Here is a 27,274-nt window from a genome sequence, read left to right on the forward strand (position 1 = left end):
CTCCAAAATGGACGGGGCGCCTTATAATGCGGCGTGCCTTATGTGTGCACCAAGTTCCAAGATCAATAAATGTTGTTGTGTGATGAGCGCTCCGCTAGACTATTTTTTAAATTTGATTTTATTTAAAATTATTTTTTAAAATTAATTACGTCGGCAAGCATTTCCTGCCGACATGCTGCTTACACAGGGGAAGGATGCTGTGGGAATGAATCAGGAAACAAAGTAATAGTTGAGTGAATTAATTTGAACAAGAACGTGATTATCTGGAAGAGTTTAAAATCCAATCAATCTCGTTGCTAGTCGTTCATGCAAAAAATGAGTTTTGATAAAGCGAATACTGTATATGCTCACGGCACTCAGGAGAGATCCAGAGAACAGTAGAGGAGCCATTATAAACTGCAAATTGCACCCGTTATGTGAAAAGCTTTTGCTTCCTGTAAAGTAATTTTTTAACTCCACAGCTAATTAGTAATCCTCGACCTCTGACCATTTAACCAAACAGCTATTAGAGACTCAGACTATAATTAGGAGATATTTAGTCTGTCAGCAAGTTCTGATGAGGGGCATTATGTGATTTTTGTTAAAAAGCACTGTGGTGATTCAGACTTCAACAAATTGTTCTTAGCTCCAAAAATACAATAAAAACTCACTAGTGCAAATAAAATACTACATGCAGTCATACGAAATCACACACTGTATTTAGGATGATCCAATTTGATAAATGATAATAATCAGACCATTTATTTTTGTACATTGTTTACTCAATTACAATGGGGCTTTGACATATTCACAAAGCAATGACTGAGGTTACATTTAATTTCTTCTTTGAACGATGTAATCAATATATACATTATACAGTTTGTGGTCAAATTCATAAACACGATCTGTCCAAGAAGACAATGTATTGCGTTCAAAGAAATAACTTAAATGATCAACCCACATTATGAGGCATTTCTCAAATACAAACCCCAATTCCAATGAAGTTGGAATGCTGTGTAAAACCTCAATAAAAACAGAATACACATACTTGCAAATCCTTTTCAACCCACAGTATATTCAATTAAATACACTACAAACATGCTATTTGATGTTCAAACTGATGAACGTTAAAAGTTTTTTTTTTTTGCAAATACTCACTCATTTTAAATATGATTCCTGCAACACTTTCCAAAAAAGCTTGGGACTGGGGCAAAAAAAGACTGGGAAATTTGAGGAATGCTCCAAATGTGGAACATTCCACATTTGAACAGGTTTATTGGACACTTGACTCTCATGATTGGGTATAAAAGGAGCATCCCGAAAGGCTCAGTTGTTCACGAGCAAGGATAGGGCAAGGTCAACCACATTGTGGAGAACTGCGTGAACTAATCGACAGTTTAAAAACAATATTTCGTACAATTGAAAGGAATTTAGGGATTTCATCATCTATGGTCCTATGTGTCATCACAAGATTGAGAGAATCTGGAGAAATCTCTGCACATAAGCAGCAAGGGGGAAAACCAACACTGAATGAGCATGATCTTAGATCCCTCCGGTGGCAATGCATTAAAAAACGGCATCATTGTGTCAAGGATATTGCTACATGGGCTCAGGGACACTTCAGAACACCATTGTCAGTTAACATACTGTAGTTCGTCGCTATATCTACAAATGCAAGTTAAAACCATCCAAAGCGAAAGCCATACAGCAACAACACCCAACAACGCTGCCAGCTTCTCTGGGTCCAAGCTCATCTGCGATGGACTGATGCAAAGAGGAAAAGTTTGCTGTTGTATGACGAGTCCACATTTCAAATCGTTTTTGAAAATCATAGACATCATGTCCTCCATATTGTTATCAGAGCAAAGTTCAAAAGCCAGAATCCATCATAGTAAAGGGGTGTGTTAGCGTCCCTCGCATGGGTAACTTGCACATCTGTGAAGGCACCATTAAAGCTGGAAGGTACATACAGGTTTTGGAGCAACATAAGCTGCCATCCAAGCAATGTCATTATCAGGGACGTCCCTGCTTATTTTAGCAAGACAATGCCAAGCCACATTCTGCATCTGTTACAACAGCGTGGCTTAGTCGTAAAAGAGTGTGAGTACCAAGGTTATTATAGTAAACGAAAATGAACAAAACTGAAACTAAAAAGTGAAAAAAACATTTTCGTAAATGACAAAAACGAGAATGTTTTCAAAAAATAACTAACTCAAACAACATTTTACATTTGCAAAACTAACAAACTATAATTATCGCGAAAATGTCCTTAATTTTCGTCTTTGTCAATTCATTAGATTTTAAATGTACAACCCCAATTCCAATGAAGTTGGGACGTTGTGTTAAACAAATCATTTGCACATCATGTTAAAGGTATATTGTTTTTAGCAAACAATCATTAACTTCGAATTTTATGGCTGCAACACGTTCCAAAAAAGCTGGGACAGGGTCATGTTTACCACTGTGTTACATCACCTTTTCTTTTAACAACATTCAATAAACGTTTGGGAACTGAGGACATTAATTGTTGAAGCTTTGTAGGTGGAATTCTTCCCCATTCTTGTTGATGTACAGCTTCAGCTGTTCAACAGTCCGGGGTCTCCATTGTCGTATTTTACACTTCATACTGAGCACAGACCTATAGCTGCCAACACTAAAAGACAAGTATGTCATGATGTTTTTTTTTTTTTTTTTTTTTTGTTATGATCAAATGATTTGTGGTTTTATTCTCTCTTAATAGTACAGTAAGTCTTTGGTTATGTATCCTGTATTATATTGTCTTGTAGATGTATTTTACGGCTTTTTTACATCATGGCCAGGGGACTACAGATGGAAACTAGCCTTCTGGCTAATTCTGGCTTTTGTAACCATGTGTATTTCATGTGTTTTATGAAATTGCATTGTCCCCTTTCAAATAAACTGATTAAACATTTACAATGGGAGACAGGTCTGGACTGCAGGTAGGCCAGTCTAGTACCCACACTCTTTTACTACACTCTTTGGCATTGTCTTGCTGAAATAAGCAGGGGCGTCCATGAAAAAGACGTTGCTTGGATGGCAGCATATGTTTCTCCAAAACCTGTATGTACTTTTCAGCATTAATGGTGCCTTCACAGATGTGTAAGTTACCCATGCCATTGGCACTAAGCCACATACCATCCCAGATGCTGGCTTTTGAACTTTGCGTCCATAACAGTCCGGATGGTTCTTTTCCTCTTTGGCCCGGAGGACACGTCGTCCACAATTTCCCCAAAAATTTGAAATGTGGACTCGTCAGACCACAGCACACTTTTCCACTTTGCATCAGTCCATCTTAGATGAGCTCGGGCCCAGAGAAGCCAGCGGCGTTTCTGGGTGTTGTTGATAAATGGCTTTTGCTTTACATAGCCGAGTTTCAAGTTGCACTTACAGATGTAGCGCCGAACTGTATTTACTGACATTGGTTTTCTGAAGTGTTCCTGAGCCCATGTGGTGATATCCTTTACACATTGATGTTGGTTTTTGATGCAGTGCCACTTGAGGGATTGAAGGTTACAGGCATTCAATGTTGGTTTTCGGCCTTGCTGCTTACATGCAGTGATTTCTCCAGATTCTCTTAACCTTTTGATGATATTATGGACCATAGATGATGAAATCCCTAAATTCCTTGCAATTGTACATGGAGGAACATTGTCCTTAAAGTAACTGTTCAACTATTTTCTCACGCACTTGTCCACAAAGAGGTAAACCTCTTGAAAGTGTATCCAGTAGTAAATGAAAACGAACAAAATAACTAAAACTAAAATTGAAAAAACATTTTTGTAAACAAAATAAAAATGAGAATGTTTAAAAAAAAAAAACGTATCTACCCATCAGAAGTTTGCAATTTAGCAACAAGAGAAGGAAAACATGCACATAAGGATTTTTTTTTTAAAGCTAAACATAAACACATTTTTAAAAAGCCCATACTACACCATGTGTGTCATGAATGGTTTTACTGTACGTTATGATGTATCTAACCTAATCTTAGCAGCAGTATTATGTGTCATGATCTGTGACCTGCGGTTCCTTTTTTGGAGCTTGGGTGGTGCTCTGTGCCGTGTCTTGCCTCTCTCTCTCTCTCGTTCCTCTCCGCTTCAAGTGTTCCTCCCATGTCTCCCGCTACGTTGCCCGCTCCAACTACACCGTCCAGCTCTTCCACCCGCTCATGCTCCCGCCTAATGCCCGTTCCTTGCTCCCACGGATCTCCATCACGCATTGGAAATATAACCCTAAATTACCTCAAAATAAAGCACTCTCTTCGACTCCCTCCGTCTGCTTTTGGATCCAGTCCTATACCATACGATTACATATCGTGACAATTATGCACTGCATTTATTGCACTTCAAATTCTGTGGACTGTTATGCAGTACCTGTATTTGATTTGTGGGCGGTTGGTCATCTGTTAGAAAGTTAATACATTTTTTTAAATGGTATTTGTTGTTGAGTTTTAATTACACAATACTCATTGTGATCTTTTTTTTCCTCATCTCACACTTGACAAATACCCTGAATAAAAAAAACTAATACTGAAACTAATAAAAACTAAAACGAAGCATTTTCGAAAAAATTTAAACGAACAAACCTGCTCTAAAAACAAATAAAAACTAACTGAATTTGAAAAAGAAAAGTCAAAACAAAATAAAAACTAGCTATAATGGAAAATCCAAAACTATTATAACCCTTGCAAGTAGTAGACGGGCCTGCCAGCAGTCCAGACTTGTCTCCCATTGAAAATGTGTGGTACATTATGACAGGCAAAATACGACAACAAAGACTTCGGACTGTTGAGCAACTGAAATTGTACATCAAGCAAGTATGGGAAAGAATTCCTCCTACAAAGCTTCAACAATTAGTGTCCTCAGTTCCCAAACACTTATTGAGTGGTGTTAAAAGGAAATGTAATGTAACACAATAGTAAACATGTCTCTGTCCCAGCTTTTCTGGAAAGTGTTGTAGGAATGAAATTCAAAAGGACTAAATATTTGCCCAAAAAAATAAAAAAAAAAACAGTAACATTCATTAGTTTGAAGATTAAAATATCTTATCTTTGTGTATTCAATTGAATGTAGGCTGAAAAGGATTTGCAGATCATTGTATTCTGTTTTTATTTACATTTTACACAACTGCACTGGAAGTGAGGTTTGTACTTGCACTGACACTGTTCCTGGTGAATGGTAACATTTTGGCATTTAACTGTCATGCGTGGTATTCCAATGTAGCCACAGAGATACCTAACTTTAAATAAATGAATCCAGAAGCAAAAATACATATTGGACTCATTGGCACCTTAATGCTAGAGGAGACATTTAACAAACAAAAAACAGCTACACCAAAATGTCAACCTGCCTTGGTGAGAAGAACTTCAGCTTTAGCGCCCCCAGTTGCTTGCTTAGAGACACACATGCTCATGAAAATTCATAAATGTTTGTAAATGCATGCAAAAACATGACATGATACATTATGATGACTGAATAGGTGTATTCAACATAAAAATGAATATTCCAAATTTCTTAAATAGCGCTGCATTTAAACCCCTAACATTTCCCTTCAAAATCCAAAGATAAAGCAGAGTGCTGAGCTGCCACCCAACACTAATTAGATCACTATCGTTTGATCAATAACGGTAAAGACATGACCCGCTGAATTAACCTTTTGAAAATCAATTAATTTTACTGATATGAGTATTTGAATTATTGGCAGTTGTTATCCACCAAAAGGTTATCGTTTCTCAGAAAAAAATATTCGAAAGTAAACAGTTTCATTAGAGCGTCAGCCTCACAGTTCTGAGGACCTGGGTTCAATCCCTGGCCCCGCCTGTGTGGAGTTTGCATGTTCTTCCCGTGCCTGCGTGGGTTTTCTCCGGGCACTCCGGTTTCCTCCCACATCCCAAAAACATGCATTAATTGGAGACTCTAAATTGCCTGTAGGCATGACTGTGAGCGCGAATGGTTGTTTGTTTCTATGTGCCCTGCGATTGGCTGGCAACCAGTTCAGGGTGTACCCCGCCTCCTGCCTGATGACAGCTGGGATAGGCTCCAGCACGCTCGCGACTCTAGTGAAGAGAAGCGGCTCAGAAAATGGATGGATGGATGGATAAACAGTTTCAAACTTTGAATGCTAAAATCTCTTCACTGTTAGGTGTCCAAAATTAAGTTTCGTGATTTTCAACGTTTTCTGAAGACGCTAATTACATTGTGGGATATATAGGATTTTTCTCCATTGCTTAATATGCCTTTTCCATGAAACCTAACTGTCTTCAGAGTTCCTTTTTCTGGTTATTTTACAAATGGTCCTTCTTCGTCACTCAAGCTGTCTTTACTTTTAAAGCCACTGGAGAGAGCCTCGTTATGTTGCTGCAATACATCAGAGCGATTTGTGAGCTCAAGTGCCAGGATGAATGAGGCACCCATTTTGCATTAACCCAATAGAAGACAGCAAAATAAATGGTGCTATTTCTGAGACATGAATGAATATTAGTACTATGACCGAATGAGTGCCAATTAGGATTCACTCGCGATCTCCTTCAAAAAAAATTTTTTTCCGAATCATCATTTTCACATTCTTATGAAAACAAAATAAAAATAAATCAAAGCACATATTTTATTCTGATAAGAGCTGCAATGCTTTTGTTTACTACTGCCACCATTTTGACTAACTAGGCCTGCACATATGTGGAGTTGTAGCAACGGTTCACGTAGATAAGTAGTCTCACGGAGAGCAGTATTCTTCTCCGAGACGATAATCTCCGTGGAACGAGGTGTCCTATTGTCTTGAGGAACTGCACGGATGTTCTTGACAAACTGCGACCACGGCAAATGAAATGAATAAAGTTATGCAAGAGTCATTCAACACATCTTGGCAGATGATTGGGGAGAGCTAGCTAGCTACCGCTAACGAGCAGCTAAGCTAACTAGCTGGCTTAGTAGAAGCGGATGTTGCCAGCCAGCATGGATTTACGCATTTTACGGCACCAAGACAGCACAAAACCGACCACGGCCACAATCCGGTGAGAGATCCTGATTAACGTTAAGCCATTTTAAATTAAAAATAAGCATTTTGACAGTTTCTTTTTCCGGAGAGAGAAGCGGTTGCTAAAATGCGCCAGCAAATATGCATCAGCGCACTCCCTTTCTGGTGTTGTGACAAAATCTGCGATCAGGATTTAACCAGGAGCTATAGATAGTTTTCAAATAATCATTATATTTTTCATTTGTTGGACAATGACATGTCCTTATTTCAGAATAGTACAAGGAGTAACAATTCGATTGTGATTCGGTTATTCGTTACCATCAATGTGAAGAGCGGTTTGGGATTTATATGGCGAGTCCAAACTCTAATACGTATGTATGAATTTTTTAAAGTGTCAGAACTATTGCATGTGTTTACCGTTATTCAAATTGTACTCAGACAAAAGTGCACTGGGTTTAATGAGTATTTAGGATAATTTATGCACTTGTATTCAGAGGGCTTGAAGGGTAAGACGTAAATTGCCTCACACTATTTTTATGAAGCTTTTTACAGGAAGACTTTACCGTTATCCAAGAAGTGTATTTCAGTGGGTCACCACCTTTTGCTCTGTCAGTAAGGATTGCCTTTACTATGAATGCCTAAAAATGTAAATTGTCAATCACCTTTTGAAAATAGAACTTTAAGTGTGGCTGTTTCAGCACCGAAGACATTTACCCATATAACACCGGCAAAAAAAAAAAATTGTTAAATTAGAATATTCTTATATCTTTACCGTGATTGATCAAATTTGAAAATGACCAATGTATGTTTATATGTATAACTATTTATTTATATGATTAAGTGTAGTGATTTTATATATAATTATCTATAGTATGACATGGTGATGCTGTTTTTAATCAACACACATTTGTGTCTATAGCTTATAGCACTGGTTAGGACTAACAAACAAACACACTGTGGTGCATTTGTTTGGTCGAAGTACTGTATGTATAACAGTTATTTTGCCCTTTTTTTTCTTTTTTGCAAAGTGATAGTGAGCTGTCTAGAATTAATAGATAAACGATTAACATAATGCTTTACTGATGAAACAACTATGGATAAAAGATACATATAATTATGGGAACATAAGGGAAACGCAAAGTGTGGACAATCAATGTTATAAGTTAGAAATATGATTTTTGGACCCGGAGGAAACACAGCATTCAATGTGACATTTAAAAGTTGTGCACCTTTAAAACACCTTCTGACTTAAAAGTGATATTAAAATCCCCTTGTCTCAGATGCCACCTTATTAGTATAAGTCTATCTTCTGAGTGGGGCCCATTCTGGAATGACAAACTCCCACGCTTATTTGTATTTCTATTGTAGAGCAACATATAGTGTCTTGTCTAACACTGTCCGTCTCTCACCGAGGATATGCATCCCTCTAGTCATCGATCCTCGATACCGCTTGTCATCAATGTTGTTCATGCAGGATAATTTATATAAAATCATTGCACTGGCAGATCAGAGATAATGCGTAGTGGCTTTTAGTTCTTGCCATGAATCACTATTTAGAAACCAGCCGGCTCATTCATATGCATCAATGGTCATCATGTTCTCTGCATTGAGCTCTTATGATTGAATGTTGGTGTGAAGAATTTATTTTTCTGCAATAACAGCCTACATGGAGGGTCTCTTCTGAAAAACAGCATGATGATTTAGCAAGTACATTTTACCATAACACATTATCCCCTTCTGCTACTATTGTTATACTTAATTTGATCTACTGCTTGTGTGTCTTAGGTTTAAGTAAACATGCTCTATTACGGTCTACTTGGGCCATAGATAGCCAGAGCAGTGACAAATGTTTGCGCATGCCTCGGATAGCAGATTTTACTGCACAACTCAAAAGAGAAAGAAACACAAACCTAGTGCTGCCTCTTGCTCCTTTTACAAGAGACAGATTTAAAAAAAAAAAAAAAAGTGCACCTGTTGGACATCACTAACAACAAAAAATCCCATAAGCTTAAAAGATATTCAGTCCAGCGGAACCTCAGACACAGAGGGTAACTCAATCGCCGTACCCCGTTTGGACTCCCTCATCTTGTCCAGGCCAAACAGGAGGTCGAGCTGGGTGATTGGACGCAATCTCTCCTCATCCACGGGTCTGCAGCACAGAACATGAAAAGTTACTAATGACACGCAGCCAGAGAAAGTTCCACTTCATTTTTTTTTAATACTGGCCAATTCATTACAATTAGAGCACATATAATTTCAATGCGGTCCAAAACAAGACTTGCCGTGTACAAAATATTTCACCTTTACAGAGATAACATTTGCTCCATATTAACATTGTCAGAAAGGTATTACTTTAAGTTTTTTTTTTTATAAATACTTAGGACTATAGTTTACAGTGGTGGAGACAAATGTACTATTTTGTATTTAAATGTTAAGGAACTTAGAAACAGTTTGTGCATCTTGATAAATCCAGTGCGCAGCTCCTGAAGTGTGCGCCTTGCCCACCCAGGGAGAGAATAATACAGACATACGGACAGCCACGTGCACAGACATTTTTGGGGGCAGGTGCTCAACCCAAAAAAGGGCAAATTATTCATACAATTAAGAAAAAAAAACTCTAGTATATATTCAACGTATGTATTTATTTCTGTTAACACAACAAAGTCAATAATACAACTTTTAACAAGAAAGGTGACTATTAACAAATCTCAAATGAGACCAAGATAAATCATTTTTTTAAAATGTCCACTATTAGTTAACCTATAACCTGTACACAGTTGAAAATAATTAGAGGGGATGTAAAAATAACAACTTGGATAACGTGGTTGCACAATTGTTTTAAGAGATGAAAACTGTAAAGCCTCACGCATGACAGCCGGTTCACAACTCCGTCTTCATGAACGGATATCCGGTTGTATGGGTTTATCGTTTCCAACCCTAGCATATATACAGTATTTGTATTAATAGGCATTCTGTATTTAGTCCAATTGCCCTCATTGCCCTCTCAATGTTAAAACCATGCATTAAGATGATAGCACTGAGCTTTAGAGTAAACCTTATCATGTATTAATTCCCACTTCATGATTTCTCATAATTGCTGCACTTGTCTACCTTCAAGCTTGAGTTTGAGACTACCACTGTTACGCAAAACAGAAGCTTAGCTGAAATTTTGTGGCTGTGGCTCATACTTTTCCTTCTCCTGGACCTCTCCGAGCTGCTGAGCGATCTGCCTCATCTGTTCCTTGCGGACGTAGTCCCGAACTCTATACATGGCGGCGTCGCGGCAAAGTTCCCGCAGGTCACTGCCAGAGTAGCCTTCTGTCTTCTCAGCTATCTCCTTCAGATTAATAGTGCTGCTCAGCTGTCCAACAGAAAGTATTATGGTAACATGGGAGAAGAATTAAAAGGAAGTCTTTTAAAGTACACTTTGCTTTTTGCATGCATGAATCATATCTTACATTTTCATCTGCTAATATCAACCGCAAGATGTCATGTCTTTGTTTTGTGTCCTGCAAAAAGACAAAGGTTTTCAATGACAGTCAAAAAAATATACACAGTTTGTGTGGTTACATGGCTTTTTTGCTCACCAGCCACTGTGGCTAGTGGGTTCCCAGAGTCATAATCCACTCTGCATTTTTACTAGCCGTAATTTTGTTGTTGTACTTAAAAAAATGATTAAAGGTACTCTGGTTTTCTCCCACATTCCAAAAACATGCATGGCAGATTCTTTGATGACTCTTAAATTGCCCGTGGGTGTTAATGTGAGTGTGAGTGTGAATGGTTGGTTGTTTTCAATATGTGGCCCGCGATTGGCCGGTGACCAATTCCGGGTGCCCTGCCTCTCGCCCAAAGTCAGACGGGATAGACTCCAGCACATCCATGACCCAAGTGACGATAAGCGGTAGAATGGATGGATGGATGACTATTTTTTTTTTTATAATGGATGGATGGATGACTAATTTTTTTTTACTGAAAGAATAGTCCCAAAAACTATTTTTGACTATTTTTCTTTCAATAATCCAAACATCCATCAGGTTATTTGACTTAAAACAAGGGACTATAGATTTTAAGTTACAATGTAGCTGCTTTCAAAATATGCAATAATCAAAATTACAACTACCATAAATACAGCCGCGCGAGTGTGCTTACTTTACAGACTCCAAAAAATAAAAGCTTTGTCATGCAGCTCTTAAATTGTGACTGTCCAAACGTTGATATTTCAGCCCACTTCTCACTTGAGAAAACACCCTGCGGTAAGTTGCAGATGTTTCTATTGTTGTTTTGGCACTGGACATGGCAACATTAGCCCTATCGTCTAGTGTCGCACACGCACACACAATCACCAAGTCTGGTTAGCAAACAGCTTCTTCATTAAGTCATTGAAGTGAATAAAACAAATAATGTTTCTGTAGGCGGCACTGTGAATGACTGGTTAGCACATCTGCGTCACAGTTCTGAGGACTTGGGTTCAAATCCCGGCCCCGCCTGGTAGGAGTTTGTTGAGGCCATGGAGAACGACGGCCATACGGCTTTGAGGAAATTCTGGTCCACAATCCGGTGTCTCAGGAGGGGGAAGCAGTGCACCATCAACACTGTGTATAGTGGAGATGGGGTGCTGCTGACCACAACTCAGGACATTGTGAGTCGGTGGGCCGAATACTTCGAAGACCTCCTCAATTCTACTGAGATGCCTTCCCAAATGGAAGTAGAGTCAGGGAGGTCTTTGAGGCAGGCTATCCCATCCGGGTTTGAGGTCACCGATTGTGGTTAAAAAGTTCCTCGGTGACAGGGCCCCGTGGGTAGATGAGATCCGCCCGGAGTTCCTTAAGGCTCTGGATGCTGTAGGGCTGTCCTGGTTGACAGGCCTCTGCAACATCATGTGGACATCGGAAAAAGTTCCCCTTGATTGGCACACCGGGGTGGTCGGCCCCCTTTTTAAGAAGGGGGACCGGAGAGTGTGTTCCAACTACAGGGGATCACACGCCACAGGCTCCCTGGTAAGGTTCAGGGGTTCTGGAAAAGAGGGTCCATCTGAGTCGATCCTCAGATTCAGGAAGTGCAGTGTGGTTTTCGTCCTTGCCGTGGACCAGTGGACCAGCTCTACACTCTCATAAGTGTCCTCGAGGGTGCATGGGAGTCTGTCCAACCAGCCTACAGTGCCATGAAAAAGTATTGGCCCTCTTCTTAAATTCTTACATTTTTTCATACTTTCCACACTTTTAAGATCATCAAACAAATGTAAATATCAGACAAATATAACCGAAGTGAACTTAAAATGCTTAATTTAAATGGTGATATCATTTATTATTTATATTCAAAAAAGCTATTCAAAGTTACCTGGCCTTGGATGAAAAAGTAATTACCCCCCTTATTAAATCATGAATTAATTGTGGCTAATCACAACTTTTGTTTAATTTTCACTGAACATACCCAAGCCCGAATACCTCCAGACCTGTTCAATCAATAACAGACAGAAACTGTCTGACAAAATCAAGTCGGACAAAAGATCTAAAAAAGGCTGCAACAAAATGACATGATCCAAATAAATTTCAGAACAGTAAAAAAATAAAGTAATTGACATCTATCGGTCTGAAAAGGGTTACAAAGCCATTTCTAAAAAGCTTTAGGATTCCAGCAAACCAGAGAAGAACCATTAACCTCAAATGTAAATTATGGAACAGTGGTTAAGGCTCATCTTAGTTTTGCAAAACAAAAACATCTGAATGATTCCAAGACCTTTGGGAGAATATTATGTGGACTGACCAGATGAAAGTTGAGTTTTTTGGAAGGTGTGTCTCGTTACATCTTCCTTAAATGTAGCACAGCATTTCAGGAAAAGAATAACATCCTACCAACAGTCAAACATGGTAGTGGTAGTGTGATGGTCTTGGGCTGATTATTCAAGACCTGGACAACCTGCTGTGATTGACGGAACCATGAATTCTGTTCTTTAACAGAAAATCCTGAAGGAGAATATTCAGCCATCAGTTTGTGACCTCAAGCTAAAGCGTACTTGGGTTCTTCAGCAGGATAACGATCCAAAACATGCCAGCATGTCAATTTCTGAATGGCTTAAAAAAACAAAATGAAGGTTTTGGAGTAGCCTTGTCAAAGTCCGGACTTGAATATGATTGAAATACCCTGACCTTAAAAACTCCTTGCTCAAAAACCCCCACCATTTTTGCTGACTTAAAACAATTCTGCAAGGAAGAGTGAGCCAAAACATCAAACAAAATTCTTGATTTCAGTTGTTGCTGCTGAGGATGGCCCAACCAGTTATTAGGTTGAGGGTACCATTACTTTTTCACACAGGACCAGGTAACTTTGAATAGTTTCCGAACACATTCCACCGGGAGGAGGTCCCGGGGACGACCCAGGACACGCTGGAGAAACTATGTTTCCCGGCTGGCCTGGGAACGCCTCAGGATCCCCCGAAAGAGCTGGACGAAGTGGCTGGGAAGAGGGAAGTCTGGGCTTCCCTGCTTAAGCCACTTCCACCGGAACCCAACCTCGGATAGGCGGAAGAAAATGGATAGATGGATGTACAATATTTCTCTGATTAAACAATATTTCACAGATTGAACATGCTTTTGCAAGGAAGTTCTTACAGGAAGGCCAACATGAAATGTGGTTGGCATTCTGCGTAGGATAGCAGGATCTACATCTTGTGGTCGGTTAGTTGCCCCCATGACCATCACCTGCAGTAGAATCAATGGTACAGTGTTAGCACATGCTAGTACAACATGCTTATAGCTACATAGCTGCTGATGGAGAACAACTAAGCACTGGTGTCTGCAAAGGCACCTCCTAACCACCCAGCAGCTGTCATCACTTTAGAGTGTGAGTGAGCATCGGTAATTACCTGAGTGGCTGAGGAAGTTTCCAGGCCGTCCCACAGGCTCATAAACTGAGCCTTCATCATGGCAGTGGCCTCATGATCAAGGCTGGAGCGGTTCCTGAGAAATGACTCTAACAAAGACAAAAGCAACAAGTAATACACCTGAGAGTGCAAGTACTGTATTGTTGAAGTTCTGACTGATGATTTCAGAAGGGTTACTGTTTAGCCCTGACTAACTCTTGGTTAAAATTACAAAGACTTTGTCTATAGAGGTCAGTCAATTTGGAGTTTAGTTTTTCTCCACTCACGTTCTGCTTTCCTTTTCACTTTGATTTTGAGATCTTCACCATTATAGTACTCCTTCTCGGTGTTCTAGGTTGCCTCGAGATTGTCTTAGTTTTAATAGGAGCAGCATCATTCATGATTTTTGAGATAGTCCAGGAGAATTTATCCAAAAGTTAATCAAACGTCTCAGCATTTTGTGACACAGCTATGATCTCCATAAACTTAGTGGTGGTACTCTCATTTATGTACCTTTTCTTAAGTTTGTCTGAACTTTGGGGAGAATCTATAATTCAAAGAACACAAAAAAAAAGGTCAGAAAGAGCTATATCCTACATGTCAAATGGTAGAATTTCAACATCATTAGAGATGGACAGGTCTAACGTGACCTTGTGTGTGGGTTGGACTCTTCACATGTTGAGAGAGGTCAAATGTATCGCAGAGGTCCAGTATAGCAGAAAGTTCTTTCGAATCTTTTCCCATGTTATTGTCAACATGAATATTTATCCATGTTATAAGAAAATAGTTGTAGTCAGTAAAAATAACTGACAGTAGTTCTGAATTTTCCATTGGATCTTGGAGGTCTTTAAATTAAACAAAAACAATAACCTTTGGATCACCTTTGACTAAAAAACAGAGATATTAAAAAGACCTAAACTCGCCATATATAATTTCTTTACAGTGAAATAATGATTTAAAAATAGCAATACCACCGCCTATCGACAATCCCCATTCGACACTTGTTCATAAAATAAAAATTTGTTGGTGTTGCCTCATTTAAAATGGTATTACAGTTACATTCTGTTAACCATGTTTCATTTAGTAGAAAATAGTGTAGGTCAGGCACGGTGATCAACTGGTTAGCACATCTGCCTCACAGTTCTGAGGACCGGGGTTCAAATCCCGGCTCCGCCTGTGTGGAGTTTGCATGTTCTCCCCGTGCCTGCGTGGGTATTCTCCGGGCACTCCGGTTCCTTCCCACATCCCGAAAACATGCATTCATTGAAGACTCTAAATTGCCCATAGGTGTGAATGTTAGTGCGAATGGTTGTTTGTTTCTATGTGCCCTGCAATTGGCTGGCGACCAGTTCAGGGTGTACCCCGCCTCTCGCCGAAGATAGCTGGGATAGGCTGTAGCACCCCCACGACCCTAGTGAGGATAAAGCGGAACGGAAGATGAAAGAATGAATTAATGAACAGTCTAGGTCATGGGTCGTAATGATGTAATTAATCAACATTGATTTATTACCCAGTGACCTGATTTTGAATATAGCTAGTCTCGCAGAGATACAATAAATGTAGACAATGGTTTGTTAGGTTCACATTTTATCCTCACTAAGCTTGTAGCTCTACTTTCTTTGACCAACTTTCTGTGCCTTGTAATTAGAGGGATAAAAAATGTCTGATCTCCGTAGAGGTTAGATTTCTTTTGGAGAAGAAAGTCTGTATTTGATTTGTGTCCCCCAGCATATATCAGTCAGATTTGATGAAGATTTTTCATGGGTTGAGAAGGGGGCCTTGGCATCTTAGTGGATGTTGGTTTCAGGCGAGAGGGAATGGGAGGAAGGTGTGTGGTGTGCGTTGGATTTCAATATAGACAATAGCATTCATCTGTCACATCTAATAGAGCATTTATATCAGATGAGTAGTCTAGTAGTGAGTAGTGAGTTGGTCTTTGCTCCAATGGGACGGGGAGGGGAGTGGGGAAAGTGCTGCCTCATCTCATTCCTCATTTGCACCTCCGATTGTTTGGGTGACGCTGGTGACTCCATTTGCTCCTCGTGTCGTCTTATCTCATTCCTCCGATTGTTTAGGTATGGGTGGAGACTCCTTTTGTGCCTTTTGTCCTTCAGCCACATCGACAAGGCCAATGTTTTCCTTTTGACCCGCTGAATGATGTACACAGTAAAACAATTTGGGCAGCCAATAACTTAACGGCTTGTTAATTTAGACAGAAACCGCCTGCCTTGTAAAGATGTCTGTGCTCCCAAAAAAATGCAGAAATTGTCAATGAAGCTCACAGATAGCGCAGTTCACACGTCTTTGGGCCATTTATTTAATTGTAAAAGCCTGCTGAAACGCTAATCTCCAGATCGTATCATTGGAAGAGGTCCAATTATGAAAACCTCAGCATCCAAAATTTCACTTTTGAGCTCAATGAAATCTCGTTTCAGTACCTCTGATTGCTGCTTGACAACGTCAGGGACCACTGTGTGTATAATGACCGATTTCAAAGTTGTTTTTTTTTCGAAATATCAGACATCATATCATTGGTAAAACACACTACTTTGGTCTTCTGAATGAATGAAGCGCACTCGGACGGCAAGTAGAATGACTTACACTTCAAAAACAGCGACTCCATGTCCGGACTGCAGTGTGTGTTGAACTCCGTGACATCGGTACACCATTTTTGATTGATATATAAGCATATTACGCCACCTTTTGTTTTTAGTGATAGCTCCGTGATGAGGTTCGCTCAGTGTTTATCATTACTGCGCCATTGGGGATGCGTTTACCTCACCATGTCTCCGTGAAGCACAGGGTGACGAAACATCCAAAGACTTTACTAGTCTTTTTGAGAAGATGAAGCTCGCCCATTTTGTTGGGTAGAGAGCATAGATTTGAGAGGTGAATCAACAGGAGCGGCATTCGGAATCATGTCTTCCGGAGCTTGACCTGCACTCCGGCTCGCTTCCCTTTGTGGCGTCGCCTTCGCCGCCTCCATGCGCCATAGACTGCAACCGCTTTGCCGGTGAGTAACTCCAAGAAAAAAACTGAGCGGATTTGTGAAAGTTGGTGAAAAAAAAGTTGTACCCCGCCGCCCCCCCCCCCCCCCCCCCCCCCTCCTTGTTCTTCTTCTGAGGGAGGGACATTCACCTCAAGGCACTGTTGGCCTCTACAGGGTGCCAATACTCATTGCAGTTATCCAGAGGCTTGATGATCACACATAAACTGCACAGGACCCTCCCCAACCCATCCCCGTTAAAAACGCCATTGACGTCTTTAGACGTTATTGGCAGGGAATAGATGGATTCTTAATGACATCTTTGGACGGCATTGGCAGGGAAAGAGTTAAAAAGGTTCCTGCATTTTTGACTTGACTTAAATTTTTGGACTCAAGCAAATAAATCACTGTTAGTTGGCAGTATCCAATTTCTAATGTTATAAAGAAATAAAAATATGACAATAAATGCTGTTAGTAAAAAGACATTTTCTCAATGGACAGTTTAATTGCTTTAAGCATAGCATGATTATTGCTGCAGCAATAATAGCGTTTTGGAGGTACACGAATGTTAACATTGGATGCACAGGGATGGCGTGCACAGTAATATTTGATTTGAAGATGTCTTTTTCACAAAAACCTGTGGGAAAATGCACAGAAACAACTTAAGTCTATTGAGAAGGACTCGGCTAGCAAGAAAAATAGTTTTTCGGTTGTCCTGCTTTCGCCTCTTCATGCCACCTGTACTGTGAACCTTTCTGCAATACCTTCAGTCTTGCAATACCGTGAGCTTTCCAACGATATTGCATTATTGTACCGTGAGATTAATACCATGATAAAACCGAACTGTGAGATATAGATGTCGCTACATTCCTAATACATAGTGTCCACAACATCAAGACGAAAGATAAAACATTGTTGAAATATCAGTGCTAAATATTTATTAATTTTGTAATTGATTTATTCTCTTCAGCATTATTATTAATTTGTGCAACTGCAATGTCTTGATTTTAGTGAGGTTAGCACAGTCATTGCCATGAATGCAATTGTACTAATTATTTCTTAAAGGGGCTTAAATAATACGGTATAAAGACGCTATCACTAAACCTTCACGTATTATATCATGAATATACAGGGCCAGTACAGATTTTGACAGGGCCACCACAGCTTGGCTCATGGTGGCCTGCTGTCGGCAGTGACTGTGAGAGACTGAGGTGCAAGGGGAGGAAAATGTCTGACTTGATAGCCAACATGTGAACAGTGGCTTCAGCCTTGCTTGGCTGCTTAAGAGCGCCTCATTTTTGTTACGTGGAAAACCGGAGGCTTTAAGTGGATACATTTTCATGGCTCAAAGGTAGTTATGTGTGGGCACAAGAAAGATGCTAGACGAATTAGCAGCCATTTTTCCAGGTCGCAGCAGTGTTATTTGATTGTCATTTGCCAGTTAACAATTGAACGGGGCGTAATTACAGCGCATTCATCAGACACGCCCAAACAGCAGCTGAGAGTGGAGAGAACGATTTAGATTAGAAGTCTTGTTTTAGATAATTGATTTATTTATTGTTTTTAAACAATTCAAATTGGGCAGGGTTGTTAACCCACTTCTCAGTCGTATGTCAAATTCATAAAACATTTATTTTCACTTCACAGGGACTTAGAATAAGTCACTTTTTCTGCGGTCTGTGGAAAAATAACATTTTTGCTACTGAAAAGAGAGACCAATGTCTTGTAAAAGTCTAAATTTCTCAAAGGTTCTCTAAAACTCCACATCATTCCATGCTGCAGAAAATGTTTCAGCTGCTATGATTATTGGGGGAGAAACACTGATGGTGTGGCCACCATCTTCCCCTGACCTCAAGCTTGTTGAGAACGTGTGGAGCATCCTTAAAAGGAGGACCAATGAGTGTGGCAGGAGTATAACTATAAACAGCAACTGGGATGCAATTATGCTTCCTCAAATGAGATACAGGCAGGAACTATCCATGGACTTTGATTAGCGTTTACAGTGCCGTGAAAAAGTGTTGGCTACCTTCTCAAATTCTCATAGTTGTCTGATATTTACATTGGTTTGATGAGCTTAAACAAAGTGGGGAAACTATGCAAAAATAGAAGAATGTGAGAACGGGGCCAGTACTTTTTCACAGCACTGTAAATGGAGGAGGGAGTTGTTCAAGTGATACTGAAAAGGGGCTACTGTGTTACCATGACTTCATTCCCATTTTTGGTTGATATAGCATTTGATTAAAAAAAATAAAAATAAACCATCATCTTTGTGTAGTGACATTTTTTACCCCAGTTCTTTACAATCTATTTGCCTTTTTAAACTGTTATGCATTATATTTTGGCACACTATATTTTGAGTCTTTTTGAAATTATTTTAAAACTCATTGTGGTAGTTTTGTAAAATCCCAAACAGAATTTTATTGAGAATGTTATTGTTTCTAACTTGTTATTGTTTTTTTTTTTTTTTTTTTTTTTTAACTGTAAGACACGAACTATTTAGGAGAATTTAATAAAACAGCAAATGCCGAATGGAACTGAATTCTTAAGCAATTTGATCAAGTATTTAAGAGCATTAGGACTTTGTACCTGCTTGTCTTTATTATGAGCCCCTGTGGCAGAGAGCATTAATCTTTTTATATGCAGCTATTTTCATCTTCCTACCAATGGAGTGAAGAAATCCATCTATGTACAGTATACATAAAAAGTAAACATTTATTAAAAGATTATGTACTGTCAGTCATTCTATTTGATCCACTCACCAATTTCATCAATAAATATGATGCACGGCTGGAGTTTGACCGCCAATGAAAAGACAGCAGCTGTCAGCTTTTGTGATTCGCCATACCACATATCGGTCAGTGTAGATGCCTGCAGGTTGATAAACTTGCAGCCAGAAGCTTTGGCTGTTGCCTTAGCAATCATGGTCTTCCCACACCCAGGAGGACCAAACAATAAAACACCTGTAAGGATAAAATGGTAACAGGTCTTAGTCATTTTACACAATAGTCTATTATTTTGTTGAACTCTGCTGTTCTTTAAAGATGTTAATAAAAAACAGATTTCCTGGATTTTTAAGAAAACAAAACTATTTTCACCGACTTGCAGAACTGGGAATATTCGTTCCCGAATTGTTCGTCTCATGACAAATGTAGAGAGAGTGGATGTGGCTCTGCCCCTATGAGCATACTTTCACAGGGGGGATAAAAACAAAATTTGGAGGCTAAACAAGGAATAAGGTTCCCGGAGCGCTAATTTCAGTGGTTGTCTCATCCTGAAACATGACTCCGAGGCAAACAGAAAAAAAAACAACTCCACAAAAACTCAGTATTCCTTGGATCATATTCCAAAATAGGTTATCTTGATTTCTTTTTGGCCCTGATCCCGCTCACATAATATAGTGATATAGTATAGTATACTTGAGGAAATACTGATTCCCCCAACTGCTCCTAATGCTGCGATTGTAAGTGAATGAGCTAGTTACTCTTCTTCTACTATATGTCACTCCAGACCATTATCACTTTGTGAATGGATGAAGGAAGGAAGGCAGCACTGTAAAAGTTCTACATGTATCCTGAGGCGCTTTAAGTAAATGCCACCCATTAATGGTCTTTGCAATAATGATGTGAAGAGCACAGAAACATAGATTTAGAAATACTTTTCATACAAATTAGAAGTTTCAAGAAGTTTGTGTTTAGTTTAGGATGTTTTAAATATGGTTTCATACCTTTTCATGAACAAATGCAAAACAGAATAGACAGTGACGCATATTTAATCCTGAAAGCTCACGTTGTAATAAAAACTGTAGTGTACTGTAATTTCTCGTGTATAATTAGCATTTTTCACCCAAAAATTGTCAAAAGTCAATAGTGCGCATTATACATGGCAATAGGAGAAAATTTAAAAAACTTTCAAATTTTATAAATGTATGCTGCCATCTATAGGTTATGAAAAAGATGTAAACTTTCTTTCCAATATGCCACGGCCCCCTAGAGGTTATGAAAAGGTTGTACACTTATTCGAGTATACCACCTAGTGGTAATGAAAAATATGTAGCCTACACTTATATTCCAATATGACAGGGTACATATGACTGCATACATGTACAGTTGTGCTCATAAGTTTACATACCCAGGCATAATTTGTGAAATATTCTTTTGTTGTGTTTTTAAATACGACTGATGACCGAACAACAACCATCATTAATTTCTTTATGGTTATGTTTTGTTTAATGATAATGCTTTTCTGAAATGCTTGACAGTTTAATTTGAATTCCATTAAAATAAAATTAAATGTGTTTCACCTAGTCCTTCATGTTTTCTTTAAAGAACTGTACACATCTTACAAATTCTGCCTGGGTAATCAAACATATGAGCACAACTGTGTGTTTTCTCATTTACTAAATAAAAGTAGGGCTGTGAATTTCAAAATAAGAGCAAGTAAATTAAAAGTATTATATGTTCAAATAAACTTCAGAATAATTCTTTGAAAAAAAACTAACAAAATACAGATAATACTTAATGTCTTGATCATATGGGTAGAAGCAAAATCATGCATTGTAATAATGCATTATATGTAGGTTTCCAGAATTTTGAGGTCAACTTTGGGTATGCGCATTATACACGAGAAATTACGGTATGTTGTACCATACGACAACCTTTAGTACCCAAACCTAAGATAAGCAACAATTGTTGTGGAGTTCATCCATCCATCCATCCATCCATCCATCTTCTTCTCCTCACTAGGGTCGCGGGCGTGCTGGAGCCTATACCAGCTGTCATCGGGCATACAAACAAACAACGATTCGCACTCACAGTCACACCTACGGGCAATTTAGAGTCTCCAATTAATGCATGTTTTTGGGATGTGGGAGGAAACCGGAGTGCCCAGAGAAAACCCACGCAGGCACGGGGAGAACATGCAAACTCCACACAGGCGGGGCCAGGGATTGAACACGGGTCCTCAGAACTGTGAGGCTGACGTTCTAACCAGTCGGCCACCATGCCGCCTTTGTGGAGTTCATACACTTCATATACAGTGACATGAATAGACATAAAAAGTCTGCATACACTTGTGAAAATGTCAGACTTTTGTCATGAAAACAGTAAAAAAAAAATAAAACTGAAAAAAGTACCTCTGATTGCCGCAAATAAAGTTTCACTGTTCTAGTATGCCTTTCCTGACATTTTTGTAGTCATAATTTACAACTAAAGCCATGGTTCATAGGGAGATTCCACAGCATCAGAGGGATCTCATTGTTCAAAGGTATCAGCCAGGAGAAGGGTAACAATGTATTTCAAAGGCACTTCTGTAAATAATATACCATGGAACAAAGTGAAGACAGTTATCATGAAGAGGAGAAAATATGGCACAACAGTGACATTATCTAGAACTGGCCATAACTAAAATATATGAAAAGAGGAGAAGAAAACCGGCCAGCGAGGCTGCCAAGAGGCCAACAGCAATTTGAAGGAGTTGCAGGAATTTCTGGCAAATACTGTGTTTGGTACATGTGACAACAATCTCCTGTCTTCTTCATATGCCTGGGCTATGGAATAGGGTGGACAGACGGAAACCTTATCTTATTTATATATAAAAAATAAAAAAATAAAAACACACTTGAAATCTCCCAAACGCCTGTGGGCAAGTGTGTTACGATCAAGTGAAACCACGGTTGAACTTTTTGGCCATAATTAAAAAGCATAAAAAGTATGCTTGGCACAAACTCAACAATGCTCATCACCAAAAGAACACCATACATATGGTGATACATGGTGGTGACAGCACCATGCTATGGGGCTGTTTTTCTTCAACTGGAACTGGGACATTTGTCGAGGTGGTGGCAACTATGAAAAGTTCCAAATACCAGTCAGTGTTAGCACAAAACATTCACGCTTCTGCTAGAAAGCAAAAAAAAAAAAAAAAAAACCATCTGGAAAAGCCTACTAGATCATTTGGAATGATTTTGTGGTTAATCACAAGCACTTTCTTGGCTGGTGTCCACTGACTCCCATTTTACATGAGTTTGAATGTGATTGGTTAATTGTGAACACAGCCACATCTCCAGTTATAAGATGACATGCAAACTTCAGCACGCACATTACCAGTTGTTTATTTTTACTTCCTCTCTATTGAATATTTTTTTTTCCCTGTGAGTTGTACTGGGTTACATTAAAGGTAGAAAACGTTCTGAAATTATACTAAACCCTATTTCAAATGCAGTTGGGACGTTGTGTAAAATGTAAATAAAAACATAATACAATGATTTGCATATCCTTTTCGACCTAAATTTGAGTACACTACAAAGACAAGATATTTAATGTTCAAACCGATAAACTTGCCTTTTTTGTTGTTGCAAATATTCAACCATTCTGAATTTGATGCCTGCAACATCTTCCGATAAAGCTGGGACAGGGGCATGTACTACTGTGTTACATCACCTTTCCTTTTAACAACACTCAAAAAGCCTTTGGTAACTGAGGACACTAATTAACACTAATTCTAACCTTTGTTGGTGGAGTTCTTTCCCAGGCTTGATGTACAACTTCAGTTGCTCAACAGTCCGTTGTCGTATTTTGCGCTTTATAATGCGCCACACAATGCAAGCCCAAGAGCAGCACAAGCCAGTGCAAACTGTAGGCTAGTCCCAAGCCCGGATAAATGCAGAGGGTTGCATCAGGAAGGTCATCCGGCTTAAAACTTTGCCAAACTAATATGACTGTTCATCCAAATAATTCCATACAGGATCGGTCTTTGCCCGGGTTAACAACGTCCGCCACGGCGCTGTTAACCTATAGGGCGCCTGTGGAAATTCAGCTACTGTCGGGCAAAGACAAAGGAGAGGTGGAAAGCGGGTTCTTAGGCAGAAAGAAAGAGGAACGCACAGAGCCTGAAACTGAAAGTAGGGACTTTGAATGTTGGGACTATAACAGGAAAACTAGGGAATTTGACATGATGATCAGAATCAGAATCAGAATCATCTTTATTTGCCAAGTATGTCCAAAACACACAAGGAATTTGTCTCCGGTAGTTGGAGCCGCTCTAGTACAACAGACAGTCAATTTACAGAACACTTTGGAGACATAAAGACATTGACAAAAAACAATTGTGCAAAAAGATGCAGAGTCAGTTATAACGTGTCACGTTATATCTGGCGTAAATGTAGCACAGCATTTCAGAAAAGAACATCATACCACCAGTCAAACATGGTGGTGGTAGTGTGATGGTATTGGGCTGCTTATCTTCTTCAGGACCTAGAAAACTTGCTGTGATTGCAACTTGCTGAAACCATGAATTCTTCATTTTAACAGAAAATCCTGAAGGAGAATGTTCAGCCATCAGTTTGTGGCCTCAAGCTGAAGCGCACTTGGGTTCTATAGCTGGATAACGACCCAAAACACACCAGCAAGTCAACTTCTGAATGGCTTAAAGAACTAAATGGTTTTCGAGTGGTCTGGTTAAAGTCCAGACTTGAAGCCGATTGAAATGCAGTGGCGTGACCTTAAAAAGGCCGTTCATGCTCAAAAATCCTCAATTTTTGCTAAATTCAAACAATTCTGCTAGGAAGTGTGGGTCAAAACAGCTCCACAGAGATGTGAAAGACTCATTGCCAGTTATAGAAAATGCTTGATGTCAGTTGTTGCTGCTGAGGTTGGCCCAACCAGTTATTAGGTATAGGGGGCATTACTTTTTCACACAGGGCCAGGTAACTTTGAATAGGTTTTTTTTCCCCTTAATAAATGAAATCACCATTTAAAAATAGCATTTTAAATTCACTTGGGATATATTTGTCTGGTATTTAAATTTGTTGATGCAAAAATATACAAATTTGAGAAGGTTGCCAATACTTTTTCATGGCACTGGAGGCATAAAATTGGAAAAAGGCGCTTGGACCAGCAGTACAAATCCAAACTTATACCATTTATACTCATTATCATTCTTTAAAATGTTTGTTGTTCAGCTTTGTACTTAAGGGAATTGAGAAAAGTTGAACAATGACAACAACAGTACAAGGATCTGAAGTGGTAGAACTGGAAAATCTACTAAGATGAAACAAGACAAGGACAAACCTGACAGAGCTTGACTTGCAACAGGATGTTCCCTTTCCAAAAATATCTTAGATCTCTCCTCTGCACCTATATGCGTGCCTCTAGGTTACGATGTGAAATAGCCTTCAACCACATTATTTCTGGGTATGGGTATTGGATTAAATAAATATAAAAATATGATCTTCTGTCGTAATAGCAAAAGTATTTTGTAATGGTTGCCCACTGTCGTTCTGTTTACAACATAATAGAGTTACCTTTAGGTGGCTGAAACAGTTTGGATCCAGCCAAAAGGTGTCTTTTCTGAAAGGGGAGAATGACTGTGTCTTGTAGTTCATTGATTATCTCATCAAGACCTGCTATATCTCTCCAGGACACCTGCACCAAGACAAAATAGAGTTAAAAACTGAACATTTGTCTCTGCGAGAGCAATTAGGATATATAGTAAAACTGTCTTGCCACTTAATTTATTTTGCTCAGAACTGGCACAGAATATTGGAAAAATCACACAATATAATCTAGTGGATTTCACCAACACTGCAAACAAACACCAAGATGATGATACATATTTTGTTCAATCAATACCTTTATTACAATGTACAGTCATTACCTTTTAATGGCAAACATTTTGATAAAGTTGCTGCAAAGATTATGATTACATTGTGGCATCAGTCTTCACTCTGATGTTATGGATTTATCACGATTATAACCATTACCTTCATTGTTTGTGGATCCACTAGTTGTGATGCGATGTTCATCTCATACTCAGTAAGTTTGACCCCCTCAACACCAATCCTTTTCATTAGGTGTTCCGCCTGGGAGCATACGGGCAAATTAATATTGGACCAAATGCTGCTAAAGTATCACACTCCGGTTTGAAATTGAAGTCTGTACAAATATACCCTTTTCTTGGCTTGGCTTTTCTGTTTTGCAGTAGGGTCCATAGCTTCTACAACCCATTTTATGCTGTAGTAGGTGGCTGCTCCAAAGATAGTCAGCCTCAACAGTAAGCCCACCACCTCAGTCCTGGTTAACGGCCGCAGTAGAGCCTCTCGGGGAAGATCGTTCAGCATCTCAGCTGTCTGATGTCAGTCCATTGGTTTACTGAAGTGGACAGAGGTGAACACAAAAGACAAATTTGTAAAATACTGTAGTGCAATGATTGACAACATTTATTGAGCCACGGCACATATTTTACATTTGAAAAATCTCACGACACACCAACAAACAAAAATGTCACAAAAAGTGGATACACATGAATTATGAACTTTTTTGTCATATAATAGAAGAGCATTTATTTGTTCTGTCTGTCACTTTATGTCGCTGACATTGATAGATGATCAAAAATACATTATTGGTTGCAGATAAATAATATTCCGCAGCACACCTGAAGAGCTCTCACTCACTGATTTGGAATCACTGTAGTGTCATACAGCTTGCATATAATACATGCCTGGAATACGACTTGCATTTTAGCATTTATGACCCATCAGATAGGTTTGGTTTTATTATTTCATCTCGAGACTTTATGAAAACACAATTTAGGTAATTTAAAGAACGTCAAAGTAGATGATCCTAAAATGCGTAGCCATTCAGTGGCGGATACAGACATAATACATAGTACATGCATAAGACAGGTTTGTCTCAATAAATTAGAATATAGCAGAAAAGTTCATTTATTTCAGTAATCATATATTATAGAGATTTATTAAATACTTGTGAAAATACTTTTCAGAGGGCAAATTCCTGCCAAATGTCTACATTAAAAACCAGTTGTTTTTTTTTAATTGTTTGTTACGTAATGTTTTAGTTTCTAGAGATGGTGATTTTTTGGTTTTCTTTTGCTGTAAGCTATATCATCACAATTATACATATATTTAAAAAAATATCAACAATTCACTGTAAGTGTGTGTAGTGCATCTTTATAATAGGAGTTTTATTTTTTTAATTGAATTACCTAACCAAATTAAGCTTTTAAAATTTTTTAAGAATATACATGTATATCTTATATATAGTGATCTACAATACATACATGGGATGCCGATGTACTGTGACCCGTATAGTTACAGTAAATTAACTTTCCTAACACAAATCATACATTAAGTCTATACGTTAACTTCAGATTTATACAAAAAAAAATAGTACTACGTCAGGCATATTTGTGCATTTATTGTAAAATTCCTGTTCACCACTGGGTACAACGTAACCTAGCATCTTAGAGGAAGCTGCGGCTAACAACCAGCGCTTGTTCAGTAATGTGGGTCATCACTATTAGAGCGAGGTAAACAGTATAATATTTTTTTTTTTTATACAACGCTGTACTGAAAAACTGAAAGTCGTCGGCTTACCAAACAAGATTAGACGATGTAAACACACCGGTACCTCCGGTGCATCGCGCATGTTAAATCGGGTAGAAAC

General features: G+C 38.9%; 1 protein-coding gene across 2 annotated transcripts; it reads right to left on the minus strand.

The window, feature by feature from the left end:
* Positions 1 to 698: 698 nt before the first annotated feature.
* atad1a (ATPase family AAA domain containing 1a) lies at positions 699 to 27,274 on the minus strand. 2 transcript variants are annotated; one of them, XM_061766512.1, is made up of 11 exons: positions 27,205 to 27,274; positions 25,759 to 25,960; positions 25,573 to 25,671; positions 25,114 to 25,234; positions 19,574 to 19,774; positions 13,832 to 13,938; positions 13,578 to 13,667; positions 10,428 to 10,478; positions 10,158 to 10,330; positions 9,036 to 9,118; positions 699 to 6,800 (listed from the first exon to the last, which is right to left on the minus strand). In XM_061766512.1, exons 2-11 carry the CDS (start codon positions 25,927 to 25,929, stop codon positions 6,763 to 6,765), a joined length of 1,134 nt encoding a protein of 377 aa, XP_061622496.1. In that variant the 5' UTR covers positions 25,930 to 25,960; positions 27,205 to 27,274; the 3' UTR covers positions 699 to 6,762. The 2 variants fall into 2 exon arrangements, with proteins under 2 accessions (XP_061622496.1, XP_061622495.1); XM_061766511.1 differs by having other exon boundaries at positions 699 to 9,118.

This window comes from Phyllopteryx taeniolatus, chromosome 3 (assembly GCF_024500385.1).
Source record: "Phyllopteryx taeniolatus isolate TA_2022b chromosome 3, UOR_Ptae_1.2, whole genome shotgun sequence".
Taxonomy (NCBI): domain Eukaryota; kingdom Metazoa; phylum Chordata; class Actinopteri; order Syngnathiformes; family Syngnathidae; genus Phyllopteryx; species Phyllopteryx taeniolatus.

Bases quoted from the DNA above. Each gene is read 5' to 3' on its own strand.
- atad1a (XM_061766511.1), bottom strand. From the start codon at position 25,929: ATGCTGAACGATCTTCCCCGAGAGGCTCTACTGCGGCCGTTAACCAGG. The intron at 10,479-13,577 runs GTAAGAACTTCC...GTCTTTTTGCAG, and splicing joins CATTTCATGTTGGCCTTCCT to GACACAAAACAAAGACATGA. The intron at 10,331-10,427 runs GTAAGATATGAT...TCTGTTGGACAG, and splicing joins TGATATTAGCAGATGAAAAT to CTGAGCAGCACTATTAATCT.